At 35.1% G+C, this 21279-nt stretch overlaps 2 protein-coding genes across 2 annotated transcripts; both read right to left on the bottom strand.

Moving 5' to 3' along the window:
• Nucleotides 1-263: 263 nt before the first annotated feature.
• Nucleotides 264-1345, bottom strand: LOC110092532 (ethylene-responsive transcription factor ERF098). The gene has a single exon (XM_020817122.2). The coding sequence runs from the start codon at nt 1314-1316 to the stop codon at nt 699-701; it is 618 nt and encodes a 205-aa protein (XP_020672781.1). The 5' UTR covers nt 1317-1345; the 3' UTR covers nt 264-698.
• A 6707-nt stretch (nt 1346-8052) lies between these two features.
• On the bottom strand, nt 8053-19152 carry LOC110092534 (caltractin). The gene is made up of 7 exons (XM_020817125.2): nt 19034-19152; nt 15863-15986; nt 15741-15777; nt 15627-15654; nt 9377-9529; nt 9164-9266; nt 8053-8396 (listed from the first exon to the last, which is right to left on the bottom strand). Exons 1-7 carry the CDS (start codon nt 19034-19036, stop codon nt 8305-8307), a joined length of 540 nt encoding a protein of 179 aa, XP_020672784.1. The 5' UTR covers nt 19037-19152; the 3' UTR covers nt 8053-8304.
• Nucleotides 19153-21279: the final 2127 nt, after the last annotated feature.

The raw sequence follows: 21279 nt of genomic DNA, 5'->3' as shown, positions 1-21279 counted from the left end.
TTTCTTTTTTGGGGTATTTTGCTTTGTATTTTGGGTTGTCCATTTGTGATTTTGTATGTATTTTCCTTTATTTGGAATGAAAATTTTAATCTTTAAAAAAAATGAAAGCATTCCCTTCCTGCAAGCATAGGTGATTCTTCGCCGAACTATATAAATTGCACCTTGTTGATAGTGTGATTTTCTATTTTCCACTTTGTATTTCACAAAACCTTGTACATCAAATTGAATATTTGTAGATATTATTTAAATCAGAAAATTATGCCGCTAATCTCCATCTTGTCGGAGAAATACAAAATAATTTTGGACTAAAAAAGATGTCCAATAACAACAATTCCCCGTTCTAAGCTGATCATACGCAACTCTTGATGATAGTATATCTCCATTTTTTTTTTGAGAACGGGATGTCCACCCGCTGTCACCCTCGGAATAGCCCTTGGAAGCGTGACTAATCATCGGCTGGCCTAGAAGAGGCACCCATCCCAGAAATCTCATAACCGACATTTGATTGAGCCCCACTTAAAAGGCGCTGCGCACGAGAGGATACGAGCACGGGTTGAGGGTTCCCAACTGTAGTCGCCCACCAACCAAACTTAGCAACGGTGGTTATATCTCTAAAATTTGATGGCGATGAAGCTATTGATTGAATATCCATCAATAAACCCACACCATGACACCAAAGAACAACAAACAAAGAAAATTCAAACAAGTCCACAGCGATCAGTGGACACCTCTCCATCAAGCTCAATCAGGTCCTGCAACCCTTCCCATAATCCCCCAATCTCCTCGTTCTGTGACACCGCCGTCGGTGAAGTCATCCCTGTCTCTCGCCGGCCACTAGAACTCGATGTGTCCCAGTCAGTAAAAGGAAAATTCAGCTTTGCCCGCCGGCCCCTGAACTCAATAGCGGCGTTATCATATGCTCGAGCAGCCTCTTCGGCGGTGTTAAAAGTACCCAGCCACTTCCGAACGGCTCGCCGAGGATCTCGAATCTCTGCCGCCCATTTACCCCATGGCCGCCTCCGAACCCCGCGGTAATTGTTACCCTTCTTCCGCCGGCTCGGCCCGCCTTTCCCCTGTTCCTCCCTCGCTGCCACTACGGTGGTGGCCGGCAATTTTACTGGAATGGAGATATGGGAGAGGGACAAGGGAACGGTGTTGTCAGGGTGGCCGGAGATGACGTGGGTGAGGGCGGCGACGATGGCGGCGTTCTCTTCTTCTGCGGTGAGTGGTCGGTGGACAGAAGGGGGATTATTTGAATCCATCAAAGAGACATTGTCGGGGGATGATTGGAAGAAGAATTCCTGGTTGGGTTTCATGAGAGAAAGTGATTGGAGCAGAAAGCTTGGAGCTTGGGGGAGCTTGGGCGAGGTCGCGGCAATTTATATGTTACAGCGCTGGTGAGTTTGCGATGGTTGAAACGTGCCGAATTCGTTTTCGGATTTTTTAAGCACGTGCAGATTGTGAAGGAAATGGGTGGCGCAATGAGCTGGCGATTCTAGTTGTGAGGAAAGCGAAGGAACGCACATGTGGCGCTCTCGTAGACATTTAAATGACCAAAAGGGTGGTCGGCTGTGGGTGGGCCTGCCGAAAATGTTAGATTTAAGAAATTTTGATTTAAATCTCGTTAGCATAGTCTTTGTTTTTATTAAATTTAGTTTAAAATATGACTGATGTATGATTAATTACTTAGTTAAAATTTGTATTATATTCATCTTAAAATAAATAGGATTGCTGCGTCCTAGAATATTCACGGCGGTAGAGACAGATATAGTTTAGCGTCTTAGAATATTACGAAGATCCAGTACACAAATAGATAAGAGAGTATGATTATAGAGTTTTATAGGCCATAATTTTTATGTGAAAACTCCTGAAAAGGAAATCACGGGGTTTAGCCTAGTTTGAATGAATCTACTTATGTTTGCAATTGATTACATATGAGACCCTTCTTTAGAATGAATGTTTTAACTCAGATGTAGCAAATATGCATCATACATAGTGCATTGTATGCTGGGAGTTGGAAGATCATAGTTGATATGTTCGTTTGGGGTGGCAAAACCATAGTTGGTGAACGACGGATGTCAAGAGGATCGTATTTGGGCGATGGTGGTTGGAAGAATTGTAGGAGGCTAGCGACGGAGGTCAGGAGTACCGTAGTTGGGAGATGGTGGTCGGAAGGACCATAGTTGACAGGCGACGGTAGTCGAAAGGGTCGTAATTTGGCAACGGTGGTGGGAAAAACCCTAGTCGGTGGGTGACGGCGGTCGGGAAGACCATAGGTGATCGACGAACGGCTGGAATTCCGACGACATTTGAAAAGAACTCCGGCGGTAATCGACGAACGTGCGGAAGTTCGACAATGGTTGACGAACAGGAAGAAGTTCGACGGAGGTCGATGAATAGGCGGAAGTCTGGCAATGGTCGACATCGAACAGACTAAAGTCCAACGGCGGTCGACAAACAGGCGAAAGTCTGGCGGCGGTCGGCAGACAGGCGGAAGTCTGTCGGTGGTTGGGAAAAACTTTGGTGGTGGTCAGTGGATGGGAGTAAGTCTGATATTGGTTGATGGACTGGCCAAAGTCTAGCACTGGATGGGAAGAACTTCGGCGGTGGTCGTCGGACGGGCGGAAGTCTTACGTTGGTCAAGAAGAACTTCAGCAGTGGTCGCCCGACGGGCGGAAGTCTGGTGGTGGTTGGGAAGAACTCCAGCAGTGGTTAGCGGACTGGTGGAAGTCCGTAGTGGTCGGTGGACGAGTGGAAGTTCGGCGGCGGTCGATGGAATGACGGAAATCCAGTGGTGGTTGACAGAATGGCGGAAGTCCAACGATGGTTGACAGAATGGCGAAAGTCCAACGGTGGTTGGAAAGAACTCAGGCAGTGGTCAGCGGACGGGCGGAAGTCTGATGGTGGTCGACGACAAACAAGCTCTCAAATTCTTCTCTTATCCTCCTCCTTTCTTCTTTTTATCGTGTGAAGAATAGGGGTCTATTTTGGCGGCAAGCAAGCTCTAATATTCTTCGCTTCTCCTCCTCCTTTCTTCTTTTTAATAGGTGAAGAATATGGGTCTATTTATAGGTTTTTAATAGTGGCATGACTTGTAAATATGGGAAGGACCAACGTGAAGATGGGAGTGGTTTGAATGGACGGACAATATTGATCCCATTGATCGTGGATTGTTTACTAGTCATTTGAATGCCTTAATGATATAAAAATTTGGTGATCTTAGATTCGTTGGATTCATCTCATTGAGCCGCTCGATTCGACTATAAGCATACGTTTAGAATTTGTTTGGTAATCTAAATTATAGTTTGAACCTTCCAAAAGTGCTTTGAACCCTTGATTTGGGCTCGAATTGAACTGATTTGGTGTCGCTGGCTTCGTCTTTTTCGAGAGGTTCAATTCGACTATAAGTTTGTTGAAATCTGTGTTTGGATTGTTCGATATTTAAATTTGAAAGCTTTCAACTCAATTTTGCCACAAGATTCTTGTCCGATCAAGATAAATTTATGATGATATATCAAGGATGATCATAAGATTACAATTTGTGTAAAATTTATAAGTATTATAAATATAAGAGTATTCTTATAAAAAATATCTTAAAACAAAATGCCTCAATTTTATTTAGTTTGTAATATGTCATCATAATATTAATATGGTCAAGTATATATGTTGATAAAATTTTTAGATCTCAAAATAAGTGCCCCTAAAAATACTTAGAACATCATAAGATAATCTGAGAGATCAAATGATCTCTGAATTTTAAGTGCTTATGATCAAAATGAGAAGATGGCAAAACAATTATTGAGGAAATTGGTAATCATCCGGTGGAGGCAATTGGTGGGGCTATTCTTTGTGGGCAACATATATCTTTCTTTTTTGGTAAAATTTGGACCAATGTAAAGATTGTTGTGACTAGTCCAGCTTTAGGTTTCTAGTTTCATATGTGCATTTATCCAATAAAACCTCTCTATATAAAGAGATTATAATATACTTTATTTCAAGACAAGCAAATAAGATTTTGTTCTTCTTCTTTCGAACAACTGATCTCTTCCTTTCCCCTCCTTTCTCCCTCTCTATTTTATCCAAGAAGTTCAAGATGAACTTCATCTTCCTCCCAAGATCCAACAAACCTTAAACAATCTTTAAATATATTTTCCGAGTTATGTTGCACTTGTCTTGATCCATCATAGATAATTTCATAGCTACTTTAGTCATTAAGTAAACGTCTATATTACATTACCTCTGATTGTGCGAAATTAAATTTGCTATATATGACTCCAATATATATTTGAAGTGCTTAATTAGAATATTAAACTATCAGATCATATTTTTGTTATCATCAAAATCAAACAAGGAAGCTTGAGGCTAACGGGACTAACGGGAAGCAACATGAATAAGAGACAATAAGTTTGCCCGAGAGTCAAGCCCTAGACACGAGGGAAAAAAAAGGAGATAGACGATGCTAATTTGAGAGTTTCAAATTTATTCCATCAAGCAAATTTTTAGAAAAATAGCACAGTTTATTTTCTATTGAAGAAGAACAATAATTAGATTCTTGCATTGTATCTCATTAATTCTATCATAATTCACATGTACCATCTTCTATGCAATAAATTAGTTTTATGCTTAGTAATTTTAATTTTAAAGCCACCAATAAAAAAAAAACCTACATCCTTTTCACTTTCCACACTTTAATGATAATTTTTTTAATGTTATTTTATAAATTCCACACTTTAATGATAATTTTTTTTGACATAATAAAATTACATTAAAAAGGAAAGGATACAGTCAAAGATTCCACCCAGACCACAACAATAGATTACAAGTAATAAACCAGAAGCAAAGAAATTGAAAAATGGATGGGAGTTGTAATAACTTCGCGGACTCAGACCAACACCGGGTTGTTAGGGAGGGGCCATCCATGGTAGATAATAAAATCGAAAGCGAGAAGCTGCCAAATCAGCAAAACGAGCCAACCAGATTGCCAACCAACCCTAGCCATCCACGACGCTCGCAGCAGAGCTGCTTCCTCATCATCCATAGCGAAACTGGTTGAAATGGGCAACCAAAACAACAAAATTGCCCACAACCTCCCAACCACAGCAACCAAAAGCAAATGGGTAAACCCAACCATCAAAACAGCCAACATTAGGAACCCAAAGGGATAAACCTAAACTAGCACAAAGCACAAATTTATTTTCTGCCACATCTACCCCTAAAACGAGGGGTAACAGGGACCACATGATAATCAATCTGTAATGCAAAATCAGCTCCAAGTTCATCCTCACAATTAGAATTGTCCGATCCCTAGCTCCAACCAATCAATTTACTCAAGACAGGTACGATTCATAGTAGACTTTAAAAGGCATTTCAATTTCTCATTAGATATAAGAGAAATAGGGACTTCAGAAAAAGGTTCACTAGATGACAGCTAAGAATATTATCCCTTACAAGCGCCATTAAGGTTAAGAAATATTTTTATTTTCTTAGGCTAAAATTGCACAAAATATTATGTATCCATTATTTGAAAAAAAAAATCAAATGCTTTTTTTATACCAAAATAATTAACACTATTAAGAGATAAATTTAAGCTTTATTTGGGACAATTTTATTTTATTTTTTTAAATTAAAGCTTTATTTGGTACAATTTTTTTACTTTTTTCTAAAACAATTTTTTAGTAAAGAAGAATTTTAAACTAGAAATTTTTGTATTAGAAAGCTTCTTTTGAGAGCATTAAGAAAGCTGTCCCAAATGAAACCTAAGATGAGGTAATATATAAGAAAGAGATCAATCTTTGATGCTTTTGATAGCATACGACTGTGGTGCCTAAGAAAAAGCATGATAAAGACTTAATTGACTTTAGTCCTATTTCTCTCTGCAATATTTTTATTTTTTTTTATAAAATCATAGCAAAAATACTTGCTAATAGGCTGAAGAATGTTATGCCCTCTCTCATCCATTCAAGCCAAGCCAGTTTTATTAAGCGTTGGCTAGCCTCAAATAACATCCTGCTTGCCTCATAGCTACTTAGGGAATTCAATTTTGGAGGAAAGTCTTAACTTTTTTGTGCTAAATTTGACATCAGCAAAGCTTTTGACAATGTTCCTGTGCATTCTTACTTGACAGACTTGCTATTAAAGGAATATCGGAGCAATTTATCAGGTCGATCAACGGTTGCATTGAGGACGTCTTCTTTTTTGTATACATTAATGGTGTCTTGCAAGGCTATTTCGGCTCTTCGATTAGCCTGATCGAGGCAAGGTTGCCCTCTCTCCCCTTAACTTTTCTGTTTTTCATGAACGCATTATCTAATTCTCTAGATGTTGTTGGGTACCAAATGAACCTTATACTTGTTTCTCAAATTAGCATTTTTTTTCTTTCTGATTCATCCGAGTTTATTTTTTTTAAGTTATTTAGCTTACATACCTTAAAACTTCTTTAGATATGAAAATAGTTAAATTATTCATTTAAGAATTTAAAACTTCTTTATTGACAGGAAAATTCTCCAACAAATAAACCAAACTACATTGTGTAGCATAACCAAATAAACAATCATATAAATATGATTCTCAAATTCAAAGCATAAACCAAAACTCTAACAAGCTTAATTATTTTCATTACATGAATAACACGAATAAAAAACGTTAAATTTTTAAATGGAGCTTAATAATTAATAAAATAAGTAAAAAAATTTAAATTAATTAAAATTTAAAAAGGAGTTAATTCGAGAAATTAATTTCCATATTTTATGTATTTTTTAAAAAAATAAAAATATAAAATTTCAAATATTATTTGATTTATTAACACCAAATCCCCTAATAATTTGATTTTTAAAATATATTTATCTATAAATTTTCATATTATTGATTTATTAAAAATTTTAATATAACAAAAAATTATAAATTTTATAAGCTTTTTTATATTAAAAAATTTTATAACCTTTATAATTATTTAATATATTAATTTAAAATTCTATACATACTATTTTATAATATATTTCATATATTGCATTGCAAGCTTTTCAGCCCAAGCTCAACTAAATTGGAGTCACAAATTCTAATGTACAAGACTATATTAATTCCATCAAACTTTGAGAATTTCTTGTGAAGATGCTAAGTTAAAAAATTCCAGAAATCCTTTTATAAAAGGAGTTCTAACTTGTGGCAATATTACCAGGTAGAGAGTAGCTTCAGGCTATGCCAATCAATAAGCTTAATTAGCAGAGAATTTTGCCAAATCTTGGATATGCTCAAAAAAAAAAAAAGTAAGTATATCCAAATGTAAAATACATAAGAATGGACTTCAAAGTTATCTAATTTATATTGAAATTAGTAATATTTAGAATATCATATATTATTTTGTATAAATTTGACCATTTTAAAGTACATTCAGATGTATTTTACATTAGGATATCTTGATAATTCCTTAATATATTCAGCTCAGAAGTAATTACGGTGCATAAAACTAAACCAATCATCAACCTTCAACATGGAAATCAGCCAGTTCCATTTGGGTAGAAGTTGAAGGAGAGTATGTAAATACTTGAAAAATATCAAGAAGCCAGTTCCTCTATAATAATATATCGAGGCCATCTAGGGGTGTAAAAGAGCCGAGTCAAGTCCAATTTAGGCCTTATCGAGCTCGACTCAATAGTAGGAAAGCGATCTCAAACTTGAGCCCGATCTCAAGTCGAGCTCGACAGTCGAGCTCAAACTTGAGCTCGTCCCACTGTAAATGAGCACGAGCTGGCTTGTGAGTCTGGCCATCTATCAGAGGAGCAGATAACATCCAAATGGATATCCCTTAATCCTGAAAGTTCGTGATTATTATTTTTTTTAAATCATTTAATGCATAAGTTGTTCTGGAAGACTACGCCAACTACTTTATTTGGGACGACTTTCTCACTAGTTTTTAAAGTGAATTTTTAATATAAAAATTAAAATTTTTGTAGTAAAAAATTAGTTTAAGAAACAGTGAAAGCCTTAAGACTGAAGCTCAAGCTACTTAGTATCATCTTTTTTCATGCCAACCTGAAAACAACTTCATAGCCTTTATATATTAGCTCCTTTTTTTAGCAGATAAACGGATCGGTGCATTCGCGACGTGGTAAAAGCGTTAAGGCATATTTGGTTCAGAACATCACTGAAACATCAATAAAAGTTTGTAAAAAAAAAGAAATACTAGTAGTTATAGAACTTAACTTGAATGCCTACAGAGAAAAAAAGAGATATTTGACGTTTACAAATATAAACTTTCTTTGACCTCAGCACCGTTCCACTGCTTGTTCATTTCAGAAATCAGCAATTTCAAAGCCTGCTCTTCATTTCAGAAGACCAATAACCGTAGCTGGTTCTTTTCATCATAGTCATGAAATCTTGCTCATTCACATCTCCATCACCTGCATATCTCAGAGTAAAGAAAATGATATTGTCAAGAGCTTTGGCATGTAGATTATCCACACCTTTCAAGAAAAATTAAATGCACTAAGTACAAACCATCTTATCCATAATGAGGATAAAAAAGAGAGAAAAAAAAAAAACAGGATTTCTGTAAATTATTATTCAAAACCTTTTTTATATGAAGGAGAAGAAAGGCAAAAAAATGAAAAACTACAAGCAACAAATTTAAAAGTGAAAAATCTTTATCTGTAAAAGATTGGGATTTTGGACACTTTGTGGTTTTTATATGATAAAAGCTATGGCATCCAAGAATTTCTTTTAAGCAGGTGGGAAGCTGCCCAATACCGCATTACAAAATGCCACACGTCAAAACTGTCACAAAATATATAAGATAAGGACAAATTATTCTGTGCGAATGCCGATGACATTCAGAGACCAACCAGAATGCGTCATATCACCCCTGCTCGGTATCGCGGCTCGGTACTGCTGACATGGCGCATTCTGATTAGTCTCCGGACAATGAAGTACATTCGGATTCGCACAGAATAATCATGAATAAGTTTCATAATTTTCCTTGAAAACCAATAATTACTGATATGTGCCTAGCAATTTCCCACATTACTGCTATCAAATGAGTGTTACACCAAATATTTTAGAAAAGCAAAAAAGCTAGCCTCATCTCCTTTCAAAGCTGAATAAATGGTAATAATCTCAACTATCGACAAAATATCAATTAATTACTTCAAAAAAGAGTGCAAAATCTTACCATCATGATCTGCTTCTTCTATCATTTCCATAATCTCTTCGTAAGTGAAGCTTTCACCCAACTCTTTTGAGATGATCATAATGTCTGCCGCAGAAATTTTACCCTATAATCAGATAGTGGAAGTTGAGTATCATTAAATACTTGAACTTAAGCTGCACATTAATAAAAATAATACTAAGAATATATATAGAACTAGAGCTTCTTTAGCATTACATCACTGTCGTAATCAATAATTTGAAAAGCTTTCTGTAGGTCTTGCTGAATTTCCCTTTCTTCGATTTTTTCAGTCATCATGCATAGAAATTCATCAAATTCAATTGTTCCACTTCCATCTTTGTCCACTTCAGTAATCATCTCATCAATTTGCTGCACAATGAATGACTTTAATGTTTAAGTTTTTTTGGAGAGTATTACCAACAAAATCTCTACCATTTTTAAGGGTAAGAAACACAGCATTCCTGCAATATTTCATATGCAACAAATTTAATCTCATAGACTTACACTTCCGTAATTTAATCTCTCGACTATATAAAATTGATCACATATAATCTCTCAGAGACTATATTGAGATCAATTTTGTATAGTTTAGAGACTAAATTTAAATTAATTTTACATCTAAATTCCCATCAAATTCTACCTAAGAGATCATTTAAATTTAAAATCAATTTTATATAGGCCGAGGATTAAATTTGAGAGGTGATATTTTTAACTAAATTAGTCATATACACGAATAGGTTGGAGACATTTAGACTTTTCCTCTCTTTTTAAGTAACCAACAAATTCATTCAAAGTTTATATTTACAAAACAGGTGTTTAGCATCTGAAATACAAACAGCATTGCCTGGAGAAATTAGTACACTAAAAATAACTTGTTTATTTAAAATATCCATGCCAAACAATTATTCAAAGATGAAAGAAAGCAAAATAAGGTAGCGGCATTAGCTAGTTGCTTATGTTACATAATATCTTTGTAGAAGTCACGTTAAGGTTATTTTGTTAGTTTTGTGTGGAATATGATTGTGCCAGATCAATCGGGCTGTATTGTTGATGCAAACCTCAATTTCATTAGTTGAGCTTGTCGGGGGTTGCAGGGGGACGAAGTTGTATAGTCGAGCGCTGTAACACTACATTAAATTATTCTGGTTAGAGAAACAGAGCGAGTGTTGTGGCGCTTCAAACCCCGATGTTGTGTCTCAGGCTAGAGACAGAGAATGGAGCATCGCTGCGAGCTAGACTAGCAATTTTCTTTCTCGTTTTTCATGTTTAACTTGAAATGTTGCATCCCTTGGAATAATTGAAGTGCATCTTTTAGTCTATTCTATGTAGAGAATGAAGAGTGAAGATAAGTGAGACAAGGAGAGTGCGAGATTAAGAGATTTGTACTATTTCTTCTAAATTTTCATAGTAAATTTCTTGGTGCAGTGTGGCTTAATGGCTTTTTCTTGATTTAGGTTTTTTTCAATGTTAAATCCTGGGATTCATTTCCATTGTTTTTATTTTTTGTTTGTTTCATTGCATGGTTTACTTCTCCAATAATTGGTATCAGAATCATGTTTTTTGGTTCGAGTAGGAGTAATGATTGACAAAACAAGGTACAAGATTGAGACGTTTAACGGTTTGAACTTTGCATTCTGGAAGATGCAAATTGATAATATGCTCTATTAGAAGAAGTTGTATTTTTCGTTAGAAGGAACACCAAGAAATCATATTCAATGACCATGAAGGAGTGGAAGGTTCTTGACCGGACTGGCATAGGTTTAATTCGACTTTCACTTTTCTCATCTATTACTTTCAATATTTTTAATAAGAAGACTGCAATCGATCTCATGGCTGTATTAACGAAGATGTTTGAGAATCCATCGGCCTCAAATAAAATTTTCTTGATGAAGAAATTATTCAATATGAAGATGGTATACAATAGTTTAATGACAAAACATCTGACTAATTTGAATACTGTGATGAGTTAGTTATAATCTGATGACAAGAGTTTGATTGTGAGGCGGGAACATTGCAGCTATTATCTTCATTGTCAAATAGTTGAGATGGGATAATTCTTCAGGAAATTCAAGGTTAATCTTTGAAGACATTGTGGGGTTAATGCTGAATGAACATATTCGTATGAAGATGAATGTGAATCTTCAAATTCTTCTCTAAATGATAAAACCAAAGGAAAGGGTTCAAATAGAAATTCAATTAGAGGATGATCTAAATTTAGAAGAAGAAAATCTACTGCAGGTAGATTGAAAGTTGTGTTCTAGAATTATGGAAAGAATGGTCACTTGAAAAAGGACTGTGTTGTTCCAAAGAAAGTCAGTGATGGAGGTCAAGATAAAAGTCACTCTATAAATATATATGCTAATAAATTTTAGAGTGATCCTCTAATTTTGCCTTTAAATAATTCTAAATCTTGAGTTATAGAATCATGTACTTCATTGCATACAAGTCCTAACAAGAAGGTGTTTATAACTACACTCAAGGTGTTATAACTACAAGGTGATTTGAGAAAAGTGTATCTAGAAGACAATAAGCCTTACAAGATAGTAGAACTAGGAGATATTGATATTGATATCAAAATGTCTGATGGATCATCTTGGAGACTCAATGATGTCAAGCATGTTTCTTATCTAAAGAAGAATTTAGTTTATGTTAGTCAGCTTGCACACTTAGGCCATGTGACATTCTTCACAAGAGATTCGTGAAAAGTGACAAAAAGTTGTATGGTTATAGCTCGTGGCAACATTGAAGACACCATATATGTCAATAAAAACCAATTCTATTGGAGTAGCTAATTCAAATGTAGATTGATATCTTTTGTATCGTAGGCTTAGCCAAATGAATAAGAAAGATATTCATTTGCTTCTTACTAGACGAAAGCAACAAAGGTGAGTTTTTCAAAGAATGATTCAAGGGTGTATGAGGTCCTGCTCCAATTTCTTTATAATAGGGTCTTTACATTTTGTTACTTTTATTTATGATCACAACATAAGGGTATGGGTATATTTCTTAAAATAAAAGTCATACATATTTTATGTTTTCAAGAAATGGAAGATCGTGATTGAGAATGAGATAGGTGTAAAACTGAAGTGTCTCAAATCAGATAATGGTGACAAGTATTGTGATAAGAAATTCAAGAGTATCGTGATTTGAATGAGATCAAGCATGAGTTCATTATTCCAAGAACACCATAATAAAATGGTATTGCAGAGCATATGAATAGAACTATTACTGAACGTGTCAGGAGCATGAGATTACATGTTGGTATACCCAAACAATTCTAGGCATAGACTGTGAATACATTTATTTATCTTATCAATTATGGTCCATCAGTTCCTCTCAACAAGGGGTTACCTGAGGAAGCCTGAAGCGAAAATGAGGTAAGTTTATCTCACTTAAAAGTCTTTGGCTGTTCCTCTTATGTTTATATTAATGCAAGATTTAGGAGTAAGCATTATCAAAGTCTATCAAGTGTACATTCATTGGACACGACTCAGATGAATTTGGCTACAAATTATGAGATTATTAGAATCTTATATTCGTCTGGAGCAGAGATGTATATTCAAGAAAAATAAAATGTACAATTATAGAAATGAGATTGCTTCAGAAGATCCTTCCAAGTATGTTGAGATAAAGGACAATAAAGATAAAAAACAAACAAGAGGTGTCCTCAAGAGTTTCTCCAACATCGACTACTAAAGTTAGAAGATTCAATAGAATCTCACGACGAACATAAAGGTATTCTCCTTTTTTCTACTATTTATTGCTGACAGATAGTGGTGAGCTAGAGTACTATGAGAAGGCCATAAAGTTGATGATTAAAAAAAAAGTGGGAGTAAGCCATGGATGATGAAATATTTTCACTTAAGTTGAATCAGACTTGAGAGTTGACACATCCACCCGAAGGTAAGAAAGTGTTGCATAATAAATGAGTTTAAGGCTATGATGCACGGACACGGACACGGCGACACGGACACGACACGACACGGACACGGGACACGTCTTTCTTTTAAAATATAGGACACGGGTACGGCGCGGACACGGCAATATATTTTTTTATATAATGTATATATATTAATGTAATATCATATTAAAAATGTCAAACAATAATAAATGAATGACATGATAACTTGTCTAGCTTATAATATAAAATATTTAGTACAAAATATCTAGTACAACTACAAAAATATAAGCAAATAATCACTTACTACAACATCAAGCATTCAAGCTTCAACTATTAGGATTAGCTTTAGAGGTTTGTTTTGGCCTTCAATATCATCATCATTGAATATCACTACTTTCAACTCTGATTCAACAAGAGAAAGATTTGTAATTGTGCAAAAAGAGAGGAGATAAAAATAACATCACTGCCAAAGATAAATGAAAATGAAATAAGAAATTTAGTTTAAATCTCGCCAAATATAAGAAATTATATTTTTTAAAAATTATAAAATATTTAAGATACGCGTGTCCAATTTTTTTTTAATACTTTTTTAATCGGACACATTTTCGACGTGTCCGACACGTGTCGGAGGAGTGTCGGACGATTTTCGTGTCGGACACGGTGTCGGACACTGCACGCCTCTTTGAGGAGAAGTGTCGGTGCATCATAGGTTTAAGGCTAAAAGAAGAATCTGATTGTAGCATGTACTATATGCTCAAGCTTGTATTCAAAGGTTTTCAATAGAATGAAAGAGTTATGTTGATCATAGTAGCAATTAAGGATTTACATCTAGGATAAATGGATGTAAAGATAGTATTTCTTCATGATAATGTAGAAGAAGAGTTGTACGTAGTGCAACCTTTGAGATATGTGGTCACAAGTAAAGAATACTTGATGTGTAGGCTCAAAAAGAGTTTGTATGGGTTGAAGCAAGCACCAAGACAATGGTATAGAAGATTTGGCAGATTTATGTCGTACAAGGGGTGCACGAAGTGCCAGACATATCATTGTTATTTTTTCAAATATTTTGATAACTGTTATATCTTACTGATCTTGCATGTAAATGATATGCTGATTGTCGGATCATATATGAAGAAAATAAAAGAGTTGAAGGAGCAGTTATCAAGGGAGTTTGAAATAAAAGATTTGTGTCCAACAAAAAAAAAATCTAGGTATGAAAATCAATAAGGATATAAATATAGGTATACTGAAAATGTCTTAGGTTGAGTATGTTGAAAAGGTGCCACATAGATTCAATATGATTGAGGCAATGCCAGTTTTCACTCCCTTAGGTATTACTTTTAACTATTTAAGGAAGAATCTTCAAGATCTGAAGTAGAGCAAGAATAGTTGGACATGACTCGATATGGTTCAACAATTGGAAGTTTGATATATACTATGAGACCAAATATAACATATACAGCAAGAGTAGTCAGCAAATTCATGAGATGGGAAAATATAAGATATAAATTCATCCTCGTTCTTTTGTCGTATGAGCCAATCACATAAGCTTTGTAGATTGCAGTTGTCAAAAAAAAAATTCAACGTTGATCAAAGTACTGTTAAAATAAATTATTGATAACCTTTATTTAATATATTCTATTATTTTTAAAGGAGCAATTTCTTACGTTCAAATAATCAATCAAGGTTTAATTATCCACACAACCTATGGAATATAAGACCAGAAAGCTCCTTTAGTCATTATATTGTCAACTTCTATTACAAGGTAAAGCCTTTTTCAATATAGCAAACAAGGGAATATCAAACTAAAGTAGATAAACAACTGGGTCGGGAACTTTTGATGCTTATTTGCCAGTGCAAGACGAATAATTGAATTGATGAATATTGGATGATTAATATACGCATAATTTTGTCTTAGGATAAAAATGTGATGGAGTGCTACTTTGTAGTGTAAAATATTTTCCTTTGGCCTTATAAATATAATTATGAAAACGTCATATTTTGAGCAAATGTTTTACATTTATGTGGGCTCCGAAAATTCGGCCCCGGCAGTGATTCGGCGGGATTTCGGGAAGATTTTGAGGATCCGACGGTTACAACAGGTATGCACGTTGGATTTTTGGTTTATCTCTTTTTGCTCTTTTGGATTTGATCCAGAGGTCAACAATTTGTGGACAAATGTCCATCTCTTTTAACTATTAATCTTGTACTCCTGGCACAAATTTGAATGAGGAACTCCAGACAATTTTTTTTCTTAAGCATCGTCCCCTTCTCCTATTCCGAAAGTCTTCAGATATGCTTCAAAAATAATGGCACTTCTCGTCTTTTCCCATATCAAACAGTTAGCAATTCTTCTTCCTTTAAATTCCAGGTTAACCTTGATGTTTGCCTTAAAAAATTTAGTAATCTATGCGATGAGAAACTAAAATTAAAAACCCATTTTTTCTATTAAACATAAACTTTGGCATAGTAAAAGTTACTCAATCAATGTTAGCATAAGAAAAAGGAAACAACAATTCGTAAAAGATAGATATTAAATTATAGACCAAGTAAAAACCAGAGTACCTCATCTGAAATTTCAAATCCCAAGGCCCTGTAAGAAAGGAATCGATCAGTATTCTATCAACTATGAAGGCATTGAATACGAATCTTAAGATGATTTACTGCAATAGTAAGTACCTCATGGCAATATTTAATTCTTTGGCGTCAATAGTTCCTGATACAGATTGAAACGAAAGTCATGTGCTATTGCAGAGAAAAAAAATCAAAATTGCTAGGACAGAAAAAATAGCATTTCATACCAGATCCATCTGTATCAAATAGCTCAAAAGCTGCTTTGATTTCTTGCCTTTTCTGCAATGATAAACCATAGTTACGACCTCTATTGTTGTCTCTCTTGGACCATGTCCTGGGACCTAAAGTTGCCTGTGAATTAAGCAAAAAACTCAGTTTTAACAAGAAAAAAATATATATTAAATTTACTCACTATTGTTTAAGAAAAATTAAGGATAGAATTTAGAAATATAATTGCTGGTTTTCTTCAAATTTAACTTGCTGGTGCTTGTCATATCTTTAATTTTAACAACCCAACTTTGGAAAACTTTAGAACCTTTTGAAAGCAATGTCGACATCCAATGGGATAGATTATCAGAGTTGCAACGACAATTCAAGCTGTTCTTACAGACATTGCTCAGAACATCTAATTAGCCATTATGGCATGCCTTACTCTCAACATATATTATACCATAGATGTCCTTCAAAGAAATCAAAGGATCCCAATGCATGGTGCAGGTGAGGCATGGCTAGGGGAATAAATGAGTCGAGCATGGGCAAGCTCAGGAGTTTTTTAGCTTGGCTTATAAAGAATATTAATCAAAATTTTTTGTTCGTATTCGAATTTTTAACTTATTGAGTAGAAAACAAGTTGTTCACAAACATAAATACTCCATTAAATTCATGGACAAAAGTTGTTCAAAAAGATTTTTTTAGAATATGTTTGATACATTCTGTAACACTAAGAATGAAGGAAAATTTTGTATTCATAAAGCAGTTGTCAAATAATTGAGATAACTTGAAGATGATGACACACTTTTTTCTCCTTGAGGGCATAATGTTAAGATAATTTTAGGCATCATATGCGATTCCGCAGGAAATGCAAACACAATAAAAAAGATATCAATAAAGAGTCTCCGTAATTAAACAATGCAAGACAATAGGGTTCATCTATACGCATATTGCTGCTTATTATCCCAAGATCAACAGGATACAAGCAGGAACATTTTTGAGAGCTTATATATATATATAGATTCACCTACACTCCTTCACTGTTGATTGTTCCCATTTTCCTCCCTCCCAGCCACTGCTTCTGCCCTTCATAGTACATCGTTTTTCAAGCACTGATTACATGAGTACAAAGCATAATGTGTTCATGTTTATTTGAAAATCTAGTCTTTTAGGCTTTTACGAAATCGACCTCTTCTACGAAGCTCACTTCAGCATTGCAAAAATTTCATCATATGCTCAACAAGAGTTTTGTAATGTTATCTAAACGTATGACAGTAGCACTAACATTCAGTCTGCCCTCTTTTTATTTTATCTGGCTTTTTTTTTATGCAGTTGTAACGGACATGCACAAGGACAGCCAAGTTAAAGATTTATAAGAAATAAACCTTCGTTTCGCCTAGTGGCAAACATGAAACTGAGATCACAGGACACCTCAATTACAGAGCAGTATTTATACATGTCTGTTTACCAATCAAATTGAATATATTAAACCCCATCAAGTAAATCTTTAAAAAACTTAAATACTGAATATAGAAGCCACCATTAAGAATTCAAAATAGGACTTTATCATACATAATGTTTTTAAATTTCCATATAATCCAACCATGTATATCTCTTTACCAAAAAAATTACAGCAAGTGTTTAATTTAAAATCAAATTAAAAATTCAATTCGATTAGCATGAATCTTTAGATAATGTTTGAAAATCTTTAGAAATAAATTTAGAATCATTTGAAGATTGATTTATAATCATATTAAGCATCTTGATGCAAAAAAAAAAATCTAACACCACCATAGGTAATCCAACCTGAGTCCAAATAAGCTCCAATTAAACATTCGAAAGATAGTTGGAAACTTTGAGAGATTAATTGAAGGATCAAATGATCTCCAATATTAAATGCTTATAATCAACAAGCGTAGCTCGACGAGATGAATCTAACAATTCAAAGATCACTTGATTCTGAGGTCATTAAACCACTTAAATATTGAATAAAAAAATTATGATAAAAGGATTTAATGATCCATCCGATAATGTTATGCAATTTTAGCTAAATTTATCAAAATGACACTCCAAAAGTACTAAAAATAGACCATCATTCTGCATAGGAAGAAGAGATAGAATTTAATTTCGAGAGAGCTTAAAGATTTGAAGAACTCTAAAGTTCTATTTGACGTTCAATGCCAACGACCATTGCCAACTACCACAATCACTTAACTATTGTCATCTAACCATCGTCACCTGACTATCATTATCTATCCACTATCACTTGACTACCATTGTCAGATCACTGTTATCTAACTATTATTGTCCAACCACTATTTTATGATCGTTATTATTTACTATCATTGCTAAACTACCATAATTAAATCGAGATCTTCCAACCACCATCATCTGGCTGCCGATGTCATGCGACCGACATCACCAAACTGTTGCATCTCCAGTATTCTCTCATATATATAGAATTACATACTTGTGTTACATGCATTGTAATCACATCTTCACCAATTAAGGGGAAAACAGACTTTTGTAACCCATTTATATAGTGGATCACTTCATCCAGACTAGACTTCATGGTTTTTTCTCATTATAGGTTTTCTACGTTAAAATTTGGATGTCTATTGCATTTTTTTTAATCTGTGTGTCAGGTCTTTGTGAAAAATAAGACCTGAAAATTCACTATTTTTCACTATGAATTGCCCAACACGCAATACAAATAAATATGTATTCTTTTCAATTTGCTCCCGCCTCCCAATACTTCAGATGTCAACTATAATTCAAGCTTAAGCACTAAAAAACTAGAATTGAATCCTGTAATAACCCAGCTGATTGCAGCAGAGGCTAGCTTATTTTTAACCATCCTCATCATGTATTCCCTCAATCTTTGTGGAAAACTAACCCATAATTGGACTCGGACCACATACGGATACAAAAATAAGATCACATATACAAAAAATAAAAATAACCTCCTCCCAATGGCTACATCCGCTTCAATCCAATGTACAAAAAAACAACCAAATCTTGTCAGAGAAAAGACCAAGTTACAGGTAATTGCAAATACCGAAACCCTAATCTTGAGAATTTGACGAAACTAAGAAAAAAACATAGATACAAGAGATTTTAAGAACTCGTCAACACTACGCTTTGCAAATAATCGAAACTAAGAGATTAATGGAGGAGAACTGCTATACCATTTGATCTCGGAGATTGAATTCGAGTAGAATCGCTCTCTCGCAAGCTTGCTTTCACCTCGAGTTTTCACGCACTGCATGCAATGATTCAAAAAATGCGGGGAACCGTTTATATAGCGTCAGAGCGCAAGAGAGCCCATGGAATTCTTGTACAAAAAAATAATCCTATGCGGCTTATTCCCCATGCGAAGCACTTCTCGCAAGCTGCTGTGCGTCGAACAACGGCTTCAGGCCCAACGCGGCCCAATTTAGGCCCTGTTTGGGACGACGCTGCCGCTGCTTTACTTTTTAAGACGCGACGAGATGCCGTTTGGCGCAGTGCGTTTCACCTATGGCAAGAAAATTTTCACGGTCGCATCCTGCTTCTCGCGACCGAAAGACATCTTGCGCGATCTGGTTGCTTTCCGCGGTTTGGCATGGTAAAAAGCCCTAAATACCCCTCCGCCTTTTGTCTACCATGCCGCTATCCTCGGCTGCGACCCCGGCGTTGCTCTCATCCTACAACATGCATGTCTCTCTCCGATCTGTCCTCTGGATTCAACATGCAAGTGAACGATAGACCTTAGCAAGGCCGAACCAGAGTAATAGAAGCCTCTATCATCGCAACTGTCAAAGTATAGGCTAGTTCTCCACTTCCTTCTTTACCAGTTTCAAAACTGCTTCTATTTTATTGCTTATCTATCATGGCTCAATATTCTTCTCCGGCAAGTGCCAAACTGCTTCACAAGTGTCCATAGGTATGAAGTTATTTTTTTAAAAAAATCAAATTATAGTTGCCTTCCACATTTTATATCTAACAGAAGGCTCATCCTCTGCCTTCTCAGTAATGTTCTTCTGTTTACTAAAATTGGATACAATTTTAAATTAAAATTAATAATTTGCTATGATATTCATTTAAAAAATAATTGATATATAAATAATTTTTTTCATCTCAATATATAAAAGGGTATCATAGTAATTTATTTTCATACAGCTGCAGCACAGCAGCTCGACAGCTGTACCTCCCAAACAAAATATATTGATTTTTGTACTTCAATTTCAAAAAGCAGCTTTCTATATAATAACTTCACAGCCTACTTTAGCAACAGCTGCAGCCGTCCCAAACGCACCCTTAGTTAACGAGGATTTCCTATGTATTAACAAAAGACTGAGGGAGAGCTGAAAATTTAGAGTTAAATCAGATTTGAATATATATATTCGAGCACGCAACAAAACTAATGTTATTTTAACCGATGATTTAAAGGGCATAAATAAAGTTATGAGGCAGGTTCCTGCTTGCTCCCTGGATGGGAAAAATTATTCCGTCAGGTTATCTGACATAGAGCTACATCAGGTAGCCTATAATATATCGCAACGTGCACTTACTCTTTACCGCGCGGCCTGACGACCCGACCCGGAACGGACCCCGGGAGTTTGCGTAGCTCAGTATTGCTAGGTATTGGTCGATTTTGCTCGACAAAAACGAAAAATACTATTATGTGAAGACCAATACCGAGTTCAATACCGAGCAATACCGAGTTCTTTTAGGTATTACTCGGTATTGCTCGGTATTGGTCTTCACATAGCGGTAATTCTCGTTATTGCCAAGCAATACCGAGTAATACCTAGCAATACCGAGCAAATATCGAGCAAGCGAACATAGTAATCCCGGATTCGGTCCGAGTCTGGTCGTCGGGCCACGCGGTAAAGAGTAAGTGCACGTGGCGACATATTATGATCTACCTGATGTAGCTCTACGTCAGGTAACCTGACGGAATAATTTTTGCTTGGATGGTCATGGTTGTTGGCAATCTTGGAAGTTGAATCTTCCATTTGGTCTTTGATGGTTGTTTGGTTCTGTGTTATTTTCTCTGCCTCAAATTGATGGCCCCAGTTTGGAAACTAGACGGTATTTCTAAGTCCGAATGTGTTATGACCTTATTTTCATTTTCTTTGTTTTTGGAATTCCAATATGTCACTTTTCATGGTATTTTCAACTTTGTAATATTTTGTTGTTGCCTCCTTTGGCCTATATTTGTACTCCTCTTTCATCTATGAACTATAAAATTAAAAAAAAAATGGTATAAATAAAGTTGATTGATGTAATAATTGAGTATCAAAAAATTATTAAGAGTTCAACATGAAATTCATTAATATGATAATGTGATTTATATTAATGATGTCTAGGTGGGGGTTATCACATAACGTGTTGAAATCCTTTCAATTACTTGAACCATATAAGAATTCACCAAATAGTAATCTTGATG

Source organism: Dendrobium catenatum, unplaced genomic scaffold, assembly GCF_001605985.2.
Source record: "Dendrobium catenatum unplaced genomic scaffold, ASM160598v2 fragScaff_scaffold_249, whole genome shotgun sequence".
Classification (NCBI taxonomy): Eukaryota; Viridiplantae; Streptophyta; class Magnoliopsida; order Asparagales; family Orchidaceae; genus Dendrobium; species Dendrobium catenatum.
The sequence above is the reverse complement of the archived record's forward strand: the minus strand, read 5'-3'. Positions and strand labels throughout refer to the sequence as shown.

Coding starts and splice junctions, on each gene's coding strand:
- LOC110092532 (XM_020817122.2), bottom strand. CDS start 1,316: ATGAAACCCAACCAGGAATTCTTCTTCCAATCATCCCCCGACAATGTC.
- LOC110092534 (XM_020817125.2), bottom strand. Junction 15,778..15,862: donor ATTTGATACAGATGGATCTG/GTATGAAATGCT, acceptor AATCTGTATCAG/GAACTATTGACGCCAAAGAA. Junction 9,267..9,376: donor TTATTGATTACGACAGTGAT/GTAATGCTAAAG, acceptor ATCTGATTATAG/GGTAAAATTTCTGCGGCAGA.